Source organism: Macrobrachium rosenbergii, chromosome 25 (assembly GCF_040412425.1).
Source record: "Macrobrachium rosenbergii isolate ZJJX-2024 chromosome 25, ASM4041242v1, whole genome shotgun sequence".
NCBI classification, from domain to species: domain Eukaryota; kingdom Metazoa; phylum Arthropoda; class Malacostraca; order Decapoda; family Palaemonidae; genus Macrobrachium; species Macrobrachium rosenbergii.
The window spans coordinates 17,833,821-17,846,320 of record NC_089765.1 but is presented as its reverse complement, the minus strand read 5'-3'; the positions used below and the strand labels follow the sequence as shown (position 1 = coordinate 17,846,320).

Below are 12,500 nucleotides of genomic sequence, written 5' to 3'. Positions count from 1 at the left end.
GGTTTAGAGGCATTACATTATGGCCCGTTCAAGATAAAAAACTGCCGGTGGGGGGCGCATGAAAAACAGCGACCCCGACTAGGGAGTAAGCTTCAGAGGCAAAAGTGGAATTATAAAAATTGTGACAAGGCACTGAATTAATCAGTTTCCCATCTTAGAAACAAATTCTTTGTATTACACGCCAAAGGGCGGACATGTTATCAACTGTGAGCATATTTCAGTCTATCATCTATATGAAAAAGTAAAATTTCTTTGTAGATGGCAAAGAGCAACTGTAAATGAATTTACAACAAATCTCATTTACTTCTTTTCTTATTTACTGGAGGAAGTATAAAGAAAAAACTTTTCCTTTCTTCACGGACGTCATAGACCTACTGTTTAGGTTGGTTGCAAGAATTTTTTGTACTTATCATTTATACTTAATTTTTTTCTAATTTTCTTCCTTCGATGCAGATATTTTTTGGATCATAATTAAATTTTTTTATTATTATTATTTTTATTATTATTTTATTATTATTATTTAAAAGTACGATTTTCACTGTTAGATCATAATCAATTATCATTATTATTACTATTATTATTATTATTATTATTATATTATTATTATTATTATTATTATTACTAATTTTCGATCTATAATTTTTAATCATTTTTCTTTTATATTACGATTTTAATTTTTTACCATGACCTTAATTCTCACTTACCGATCATAATTCAGTTGTTGTTGTTGTTGTTATTGTTATTATTATTATTATTATTATTATTATTACTAATTTTTTATCACAATCTTGTTGTTTTTATTATATCACGATTTTAGTTTTTTTAACAATCTTGTTGTTTTTATTATAATCACGATTTTAGTTTTTCCTTTATTATTATTATAATAATTATTATTATTATTATTATTATTATTATTATTATTATTATTATTATTATCATTTGGGGGGTCTATCACAGTCATTCTATTCTACTGGGTGTTTTTTTATAGTGTGGGGTTCTATTTTATTATTATTATTATTATTATTATTATTATTATTATTATTATTATTATTATTATCAATCCATCCAAATCCCCAACCTTCCCCACTTTCCTCCGCAGGAAATCTCAGCCAGATTCGACCACGGTCAAGGTCAACGAGACGCTTTCGTGGTCAGAGATCCAGTCCATATTCCCGCCACAGAACCACTCCCTGCCAGCTGACCGCCTGGGACCCAAGATCGCCCAGAGTTTCTCGCTCTCCAACATGGGACCGAGCCCAGTCAAGGGAGCCAAGGTGAGACTGAAGAGATGCGCTCGCTACTGGAAGTTCTAAATTGTTTGCCAGGCGATGTTCGGATCGAATGCTTTGTCTTGAGTGGAATGAATGAGTGGAATATACAAATTTAGGCAGAAGGTCAAGCGCTGGGACCTTTGCTTAGGGAAATTGACAGTGAGAATTGCTGAATAGGGGAAAAACAAGAGGAGAACCTCGCAGTTGCACATTGAAACGACTGTTAGGAGAGGGTGGGATGTGAGGCGGAAGGAAGAGAATGTGAACGGAGGTACAGTAAAAGGAATGAATGGGTCTGCATAGCAAGTGTTTTTTTTTCAAATAATTATGTATCCAATTCAGTGAAACGATTATTATATTCTTCATCCAAAGGATTCCCATAATATTAGTGGAAACGATGTTCTTTTGTTTTAGGTAATTATATTCTTAGATATTTATATATATAAAATTATATAATATATATATACTTATAAATCCATTAATGATTCACATAATATTATATATTTATTCAATGTAATATAGTATATAAACTATAATGTTCTTTTGTCTTAGGTAAAATATATATATATATAAGCTATATATAGTTTTTAATATATATTTATATATGTATAAGTATGTGTGTATATGTATGTATATATATATACACATATATATACTGTATATATATATAATATATATACACACACATAATGATTAATTTATTCAAACACTCTTCACTGCAGTTGCTCATACAACTAGCACTCTTCAGAGGCGACGACAGAATCTTCTATCTCCACGAAGAACCAACGATGTCTGAGAATGTGACCTGTGATTGGCCACAGATCAACCCTTGGAACATGCAGGTATTGCAAACGTTTATACAAAAGTATTTTTTGTCTTATATCATTCTTTAATATATGTTATGATTCGGGAGGTTACGGAAACGAGATTCGGGAAAGGAAGAATTATAAATGGCATCACACGTTGCAATAATGACAAGCGATTTCGATACCGCATGTGGATTTCGTATCCTAATTTCCACGGAACAAAATATGAAAAATAAAAAGGTTGATTGCTCGCTTTTTAATTTCTTTACACTTAAATATATTATAGTTAAAATTACGATTACGATTAATTACTTGTGTTATTCTAAACTGAATATAGAATTTCAGCCAAAGGCCAAGCACTGGGACATATGAGGTCACTCAGCGCTGAGACGGAAATTGACAATGAAAATTTGGAAGGTGTAACAGGAGGAAAACCTCAAAGCAGTTGCATCATAAATCAACTGTTAGAGAGGGTGGAAAGTAAGTATACCTTAGTTTAACCACCAAGTGAGCTGATTAACAGCTCTCCTAGGGCTGGCCCGAAGGATTAGATCTATTTTACATGGCTAAGAACCAACTGGTTACCTAGCAACGGGACTTACAGCTTACTGTAGAATCCGAACCGAAATATAATGAGAAATGAATTTCTATCACCAGAAACAAATTTCTCTAATTCTTCATTGGCCGGTCGGAGAATCGAACGCGGGCCCAGCAGAGTGCTAGCCGAGAACGATACCAACCCGTCCAATGAGGAACTAAAGGAGAGTAAGATGGAAGAAAGAGAATATGAAAGGAGGTGCAGTAAAAGGAACGAAAGGGGTTGCAGCTAGGGGCCGAAGGCACGCTGCAAAGAACCTTAAGTAATGCCTACAGTGCGCCACATGAGGTGCACTGGCGGCACTCCCCCACTATGGGGTGTGTTATTCTGAAGAGTATGCAAATTTATTTTGGTGCCATAAATATGCAAAAATGAAGTAGGCCAGATACCTTTATACTAAAAAGAGAATTAAAGCAAACCTGTAGCAGTGAGAGAGAGAGAGAGAGAGAGAGAGAGAGAGAGAGAGAGAGAGAGAGAGAATGTTCCCTTTTTTATGTTCTAGTTAAAAGCTCTATATAGTAAAGTTAAATTATAACAATCATTTTAATCAATAAATTCTCGCCATTGTTAATGAAACGTGAAATCAGTCATCTGTATACAAACGACATTCAGAGATAATACAGTTTAAATACAGTAGTTCAATTACTATGAATACAAAATAAAGGTAGATAAAATAACATACTTTATTAGACCCAATTTTCTTTTGGATTAATAGTAATAATATTAAGGTTCATAATTCAATAACAAAAGTTTTGATAGATTTCTCTTTTTTTTTTTTGCAGGTTTTGGATCCAGTCAGCGGTCACACGGACTTAGGTAAGATGCTTAGAAATGCTTAGAAACACTGTTGAAAGATAATAATAATAATAATAATAATAATAATAATAATAATAATAATAATAAATAAATAAATATTTTAGAAAGTTAATACTAATACAAAAATAATAATAAATAAATAAATATTCAAGAAAGTTAATAATAATAATAATAATAATAATAATAATAATAGCAAATATTTCAGATACGTAGCAGTTTTTAACGTATGTATGACAAGAGTAGTATGACAAGTATAATTTTCACTGTATTTGACATTCAAGTTTACTCCACAGAATTATTACGTCAACAATTTACATACTTTAAAATAAAAGAAAATGATAATCTCCCCAATATTCAACCCTCTGGACACTGAATAAGAGTAATTACGAAACATAATTATCAGTATAATTATCATTAGTCTGTCTTGTATCATCAAATGCAATCTAAACGTCAGTTATTGACGAGTAATGAATTACATGGATAACATTCTGATTATCATAATAATAATAATAAGCCAATGACTCATTACTTATGCAATGACATATCATCATAATGTAATTATACGTTAAAGGCTTCAATAAACACAAATATGAAACTATACATTAGTAACCGACACACACATACACACACACACTCATACACACACAGACACACACGCACAGACATGAACGCGTCTGGGAGAGATGAAACAGAAGTAATGGAATACACATTAAGAGAGTTTGTTTAAGAACAGATAAAATCTAGGGCAAAGACTTCCAAAGGAAGTAAAGTATATCAAAGGAAATTCAGACTTCCTCAGGGAGTGGCTGACGTCATCATCCTTCCGATGCAACGTATGCATGTATATGTTTATATATACATGGATATATATATTTATATTTATGGATATATATATATAATATATTATATATATATATATATATTATATATATATATATATATATATATATATATATATATATATATATATATATATATATATATATATATATATATATATATATATATATATATATATATATATATATATATATATATATATATACACAGTATATAACGTGTATATATATAAACAATATACAGCACGTTTAACTTGAAAGAAAAAGAAAAAATGGCCTAGGGGATACTGAGTGGCATTCTCTCTCTCTCTCTCTCTCTCTCTCTCTCTCTCTCTCTCTCTCTCTCTCTCTCTCTCTACTATTACCTTTGAAGTCTATTAACATTATTAAAACAAGTAAAAATTGCGATGAAGTTTCTTCGGCGCAATCGAGTTTTCTGTCCAGCGTATAATACTATATGAGCCTCGGCCCAACAAAATTCCAGCCACGGCCCGGTGGTGTCCTGTCCTAAAGCGTTGCCAGACGCACGACCATGGCTAACTTTAACCTTAAATGAAATCAAAACTACTGAAGCTAGAGGGCTGCAATTTGGTATGTCTGACGATTGGAGGGTGGATGATCAACATACCAATTTGCAGCCCTCTAGCCTCAGTAGTTTTTAAGATCTGAGGGCCGAGAGTAAAAAGTGCGTACGGACAGACAAACAGCCATCTCGACAGTTTTTTCATAAAATTGCTAAACCAGGATACAGTCATAGAGAGTCACATCATACTCCCCAAACCAGGAACCTTTCCCGAACGATATTAAAAAAAAAAAAAAAAAAAAATGCAACCCAAGACGAGAAACGATCAGTAATAATAGCAAGACTCAACCAATGAATAGAGGGGGAGGCAGAACAGAAATGGAAACGGGGAACTTTTCAGGAACAGAAATAACAACACAGAATCCCCCTGAGGAGGAGGAGGAGGAGGAGGAGGAGGAGGAGGAGGAGGAGGAGGAGGAGGAGGAGGAGGAGGAGGAGGAGGAGGAGGAGGAGGAGGGGAGGAAGTCTACCCCCTGAGTAGGAGGAGAAGGCTACTCCCTGAGGAAGAAAAGGTGAGCTACCCCCCGAGGAGGAGGAGGAGGAGGAGGAGGAGGAGGAGGAGGGCTATCCCCTGAGGAATAGGAAAGGCTACCACTTGAGGAGGAGGGCTATCCCCTGAGGAATAGGGAGGCTACCACTTGAGGAGGAGGAGAAGGAGGACGAGGAGGAGGAAGCCTACTCCCTCAGGAGGAGGAAGACTACTCCCCCAGGAGGAGGAGGGCAGGAGTGAACAGGCCGTTTTAGGGAGGGGGCGCTGCTCTCTATTGTTCACCCAGAACAACTACCTGTAGGGGTGATTTCTATAGCCAGTGGGTTTTCTTTTTTCCCGTCGAGTCTTCTGCTGGGTTCTTTTGTCTCCCAGGACCTGTTTGGAAGGGTTGGCACAGCAGAAGCAGCAGTAGCAAGGGCTGGGAGAGTTCAGGTCATTCAGAAAGGGAGAAAATGTTCGAGAGATTATTTTCTGTATTTGTAGTTGGCTGCGTATGTATGTATGTATGTACAAATATAACTTTAATATATATATATATATATATATATATATATAGAAATCATCAACACACAATCACGTGTGGTTACAGAAATAAATTTCTGACTCACGTCGGGATCGACCCAGGTCTCTCAGGTGGAAAGCAAGGGCGTTACCCACTGGGCCATACAAGTCTAAAAGAAGTTGGAACCTGAGAGCAACTGAAGGAATTACCTGGGCAAGCTAACTGCTTGTACCAGCGAGTTTTCCCAACTTCCTGACTCAGCAATGACCCAATAGACAACATTTCATTCGAATTATCCCTTCTGTGAATAAGATAGAAATCATCAACACACAATCACGTGTGGTTACAGAAATAAATTTCTGACTCACGTCGGGATCGAACCCAGGTCTCTCAGGTGGAAAGCAAGGGCGTTGCTGAGTCGGGAAGTTGGGGAAAACTCGCTGGTATATGTTATCCTTGGGTAGTTGCTCTCAGGTTGTCTTTTAGAAATATAGACCATTAGTCAGAAATTTATATATATATATATACTCAGATATGAAATGTTGTCTATTGGGTCATGATATAGTTATATATATGCAAGCAGTTATATATATTTAGACTTGTATGGCCCAGTGGGTAACACCCTTGCTTTCCACCTGAGAGACCTGGTTCGATCCCGATGAGTCAGAAATTTATATATATATATATATATATATATATATATATATATATATATATATATATATATATATATATATAAATATATGACTCACATCAGGATCAGAACCCAGTGTGTTGATTATTTTTATATATCTATATAAATATATTTGTATATATACATTAGAGAGAGAGAGAGAGAGAGAGAGAGAGAGAGAGAGAGAGAGAGAGAGAGAGAGAGAGAGAGAGAGAGAGAGCCAGTTTCCCCAATTTTCAGGAAAAATAGTCATTATTATAACCCCCCAAAAACGATAGAAAATCCGCTCCACGTATAAGACCTCCATTGCATAAGCCATTTCATGCCTCTAAAGAGTAAGCTTACCAATCATGCATCGGATGTCTATACGCTCATTACACTAACAACTATCTTGCTTGCACAGATTTGTTTCCTGAATACTAAGGCACATTCTTTCCAGTACCTCTTCCATCTCATCTATGAAATATGTTAAAAGTGGGAAAGGAATTTAAAATAAATGAGATGATATTCTACAACAAATTAAATGCAAGCTGTAGAATTCAAGACTGAATGGATCTCGGAATCCTATGCCAAAGGATCCTATAGGTCAGGGCATATTTGACAAAGACATTAACGTCCAGGATACAAACTCCCATATAGCATATATCTAACAGTCTGAGGATTTCAGAAACTCCCATATACCCATACATTCAACCAGTTAAAAGTTTTAGATGTTTACAAGTGAACTGGTGTTAACACCAGACATGGAATCTTATTAATAAATCAATCTTGTTTTTCCAGTAGGGAACACCAGAAGAAAGAGACAAGCGACCTATGACGAGGTTATTCCCCCGGCGAAGTCCCTCGACGGCTTTGGAACTACAGAACACCCGACAACATCTCCTTCAGGAGAGGGAGAGCCATCCTACGAGCCACTGATGACGAGAGGTGATCTGGGAGACAGGAGAGTCTCTCACGTCACCCCTAAGAACAATATATCTAGGAAACACAGGTGAGTGCTTGAAGTTGATTTGATTGCCTTCGTGGTTTGTACATACGCCTGCTTGTGCTCAAAGACAGAAGGTACTGAACTGAATATAGAATTTAGGCCAAAGGCCAAGGATTGGGACCTATGAGGTCTTTCAGCGCTGAAACGGAAATTGACAGTAAAAGGTTTGAAAGGTGTAACAGGAGGAAAATCTCAAAGCAGTTGCACTATGAATCAATTGTTAGGAGAGGGTGGAAAGTAGGATGGAAGAGAATATGAAAGGAGGTACAGTAAAGGGAACGAAAGGGGTTGCAGCTAGGGGCCGAAGGCACGCCGCAAAGAACCTTCAGTAATGCCTACAGTGCACCGCATGAGATGCACTGACCGCACCAACCCCCTACGGGAGACAGAAGGTATTGATGAAAGCAAAAGTTTATTCTCAAAATTCCTTAATGCTTAGATGAAGACAGAAATGACTTATTCTTAATGTTTGAGGAAGTTTGTACCTCATGAAAACTTCAATCTTATAAAATTCCATCTCAAGCTGATTTAATTGATTTCATGGTTTACACATACACCTGCTATCCATCTATCTACCTATCTATCTATGTATCTATCTATTTATCTAATTTGAAATTTTGTCCACTCTTCCATCTGTCAATCTCTCACGTTGCATCACCAACTTTCTATCCGGAACATCTTCCCGTCACTCCTCGGGGCCATAAACGCATCTCTTCTTCACACCTGTGCGTTTAATTTGCTTTCGAAAAGGAAAAAAAAAAGTCTCTTTAAAATGTAGTATTGACATTCGAGATTGGAGGTTCCTCTCTTCCGGGAAATTTTAAGTCTATCAAATGCTCAACCTTAGAATTTAATCACGGCTCCCAAAGGAAGTTTCTTTTGTTGGTAATGCTACGATCTTTGTGTTGGCCTTTAAAAACTAACAAAAGGGGGCACCTACATTAATGGAAAAACCCCCTCGGGCTCCTCTTGTAGTTTTTGTACGTAGTCCAAACGGAATGAAATATGCACAGGGGGGGGCTTTATGGTAAAAGGGGGACATTTTTTATTTACTGACGCTGCAAAGAACGACGGCAGGAAAAAGATCCTAAGAAATATAAAAAGAGAATGGTTTATAGATCATTAATCTTTTAGTTTTTATTCAAATGAATGGAGACAATAAGTGTTAAGGTGCCGGAGGTGACAGAAAGTTAGCATGACTTAGACAAAATGGACCAGAGTGTTTTCAAGATCATTATTCTATTTATTTTTCCGTTAAAAGGAATGGTAAGATTAGAAGCATGAAGCGGCAAAACAGTCACTGAAACTTAAAAATGTAGATCAACAGTATTTTGAGATGGGCTGGACCTGTGGAGAGAATGTAGGATGATATGTTTCTGAAAAGGTTACAAGAGAATAGTGTTATGGGAAAAGAGGAAAAAGAGGACTAGAAAGGGTTGAAAAGGCACTGGAATGGAAACATATTCATCTTAAAGAGGTAAGTTACTGCTTGTAAGATAAGTTAAACGATGCAGCATTTTAAAGGGTTCTCGACATGTTGCTGATGAGCATTCTGCAAAGGTATAAAGAACTGCTAATTCTGCAGTAGTTGTAGTAAATAGGAGGTTCATCCATGATTCAGCAATTACAATATGAATTTGGCAGTGACTATTATATGGTAGGAGGTAAATCACGAATATTACTGTAACTTTAATGTTTTTTCAAAATACTTTTGGGGTAAAGGCTTAATGTTAATATATACTGTATATATATACGTATCTTATTCACTCAGAAGGGATAATTCGAACGAAATGTTGTCTATTGGGTCATTGCTGAGTAGGAAGTTGGGGAAAACTATGGTATGCAAGCAGTTAGCTTAGGTAATATGGGTGCAGTTGCTCTCAGGTTCCAACTTCTTTTAGACTTGTATATAGTGGTTACGCCCTTGCTTTATGAGAGACCTGGGTTCGATATAGTCATATTTATATATATATATATATATATATATATATGTGTGTGTGTGTGTGTGTGTGTGTAAATCAACTTCGCCAAAGTATTGGGGAATAAATTTGAATTCTTTAATTTTTTTCTTTTCAGATCCCTGGTGGACGAGAGGAAACTGAATACATAGAGTGTGAACAGAAAAGATGTCTGATTACGTAAGTAGTTCCCTAAAATTTCTTTCTTATTTTTATATATATATATATATATATATATATATATATATATATATATATATATATATATATATATATATATATATATATATATATATATATATCACAACAGTTAATCGTATAATTTGTTTCAAGAGTCACAACAGTTTTAATGTCACTGGAAAAGAGCAGAGTTTGTCTCTGTTGATAAAATATGCAAATTAGAAAGAATTCTTAATTACAGGTGTGAGGTCAGTTACCTGGAGCCTCGGGGGAGCGTATCAGTTACTGCGTCAGGTCATGCAGTTGTTGCTAATCTGGACAAGGTGAGATGACGACCTTAATGTAGCATCTGCATTGCATTGGCTCTCTATTGCCATAAAGATTCCCTATGCAGTTTAGTGTTCTCTCTCTCTCTCTCTCTCTCTCTCTCTCTCTCTCTCTCTCTCTCTCTCTCTCTCTCTCTCTCTCTCTCTCTTTTATATATATATAAATATCTATATATATATATATATATATATATATATATATATATATATATATATATATATATATATATATATAATACTCAGTATACTGTATATATAATACAGATAATTTTTATATATATATATATTTATATATATATATATATATATATATATATATATATATAGAGAGAGAGAGAGAGAGAGAGAGAGAGAGAGAGAGAGAGAGAGAGAGAGAGAGAGAGAATATATAGCAATAGGTAGCTAATGAAATGCAAGGACATATTTTTCTTTCTATCTCTCTCTCTCTCTCTCTCTCTCTCTCTCTCTTTCACTCTCACTCTCTCCCTATATAATGAGAGAGAGAGAGAGAGAGAGAGAGAGAGAGAGAGAGAGAGAGAGAGAGAGAGAGCCAGCCCTGAGCATCATGAAGGAAATAGGACAAACAGGTACCAAGCAAAACGCGAGAGAAACGGCAAAGCCCGCACCAACATCACACGAGAAAGGATATATCACATCGCAAGCGTATACCCTCAAAGACCCATCGTCGAAGTAGGGGCTGATCACACTCTGTTTGCCATTCCTTCGGGCTTTTTCCCGCGAGATATTAATGAACAGCACACAGCCCAATAATCTTGAAAGCCCTCAAAGCCCTCGTCGTCTCGAATCTGCTCTTCATATAGACTTTCAATTATCTCCCAACCGGTCTTTTTTTTTTTTATTCTGGCACCCAACAGCAGCAGCAGCAGAGGGCTGCTAGTTTTGGTTCTGCTGTCGTGGACTGCTCACTTATTAGTGCTTTTGGGGTTCTATTTTATTTAAACGAGGAGGAAAGAGTATGGGAGGAGGAGGAGGAGGAGGACAAGAAGAAGAAGACGAAGACGAGGTGGAGGAGGAGGGGAAGAGGAGGAGGAGGAGACGAAGAGGAGGAGGAGGAGGAGGAGGAGAGGAGGAGGAGGAGGAGGAGGAGGAGCAGAAGGATGAGGAGGAGCAGAAGGATGAGGAGGAGAGGAGGAAGATGAAGAGGAGGAGGAGGAGGAGGAGGAGGAAAGAATTTGGAAGGACATATCACTGACAAAGTACCTGCTTTTAGCACTTCAGGTATACACCCTATATCGAAGTATGTTGACATTGAAGAAGGGGAAAAAATCGTAAACACGAATACTGGAATGAAAAAGTAATTTGATTTAATTAAGAAACGTCGCGAAACAATAATTAGGCCAATAGTCATCTCTCTGTAACTTTCTTTGGTTACTTTGAAATTCCAATTTTCAATCCATATTACACAGGTGGGTCTATCTTCAGAGGGAGACCTTTAAACTATTCAATATTATGTATAGGTGGTCGTTGTTCAGAGGACTGCAAATTTAAATATCAAATACAGGCAATCTGTCTTCAGAGGTATATAAATTACCTAATATTTTACAGGTCTTTTCAGAGATGGTCTGTAAATTTATGTAATATAACTGATAACTGCAGTGCTTGTTAGGATGTAACCACATTTGATTACTAACCAATACCTAACTAAAGTTGATCACTCTGAACGCAAGGACTCAAATAAAAACCTACATTTATCATACTTGTTGTATATAAATATTCAACATTCGTTAAATATATATTTATAATTTTATAGATAGAAGGATCCACAATGGTACTCTTGTTTAGCAAGAATACCACTGTGGATCCTTCTATTTATAACTCAGAACCACGATACGGTGTTATAAAATATCTCATATATTTATACCCTCTTCAAAACTGTTCTACCGCCCTTAAAAAAATTATTTTAACATAAAAATATCCATTTTCGAAATCTCTATAAATATGTATAATCCCTTTTCATGAACCATGTGAGTGAAGTGTATGAAGTGTATAATTCTTCTGTACACTTCCTTCCACGAACGGAAAAAAAAATGTTCTCTTCAAAAGTTTCATGAGGTCATTGAAGAAGCCACTTACAAGGGAGAAGTGGACGCAGGGAGGAAAAGGAAACGCAGGAGAAAACGAAGAGAAAGGAAGAGAAAGCAACTGAGGGAAGAGGAAATGTTTATTAAATTTAAGAATGCAGTTCTAAAAAAAAAAAACATGTCTGACATGAGGCACTTTCCTTTATGCCGACATGTCTTTTGATCCTGACATGATCATGCAAGGTAATTACACTTGACGCGTTAATCACCTGGCTTGCTCTCTCTCTCTCTCTCTCTCTCTCTCTCTCTCTCTCTCTCTCTGTGAAGCAAAAAATAAAAATTATTTAAAACTGTCGTTACAGTGCTGGCAACATTTTTTTCTTTAAACCTGTGAAACTTTTGTCTCTCTCTCTCTCTCTCATTTCTTT

At 36.0% G+C, this 12,500-nt stretch overlaps 1 protein-coding gene across 1 annotated transcript in view; it reads left to right on the top strand.

Annotated features, from left to right (window-relative positions):
- The window catches only part of LOC136852390 (uncharacterized), a 24,778-nt gene that overhangs the window by 5,773 nt on the left and 6,505 nt on the right, over nt 1–12,500 (top strand). The window contains exons 3-8 of the mRNA XM_067126983.1: nt 1,100–1,274; nt 1,994–2,113; nt 3,458–3,491; nt 7,359–7,569; nt 9,643–9,704; nt 9,946–10,027. Of these exons, the coding sequence (XP_066983084.1) occupies nt 1,100–1,274; nt 1,994–2,113; nt 3,458–3,491; nt 7,359–7,569; nt 9,643–9,676 (574 nt within the window). The 3' untranslated portion in view covers nt 9,677–9,704; nt 9,946–10,027. The remainder of the gene's footprint in view (nt 1–1,099; nt 1,275–1,993; nt 2,114–3,457; nt 3,492–7,358; nt 7,570–9,642; nt 9,705–9,945; nt 10,028–12,500) is intronic.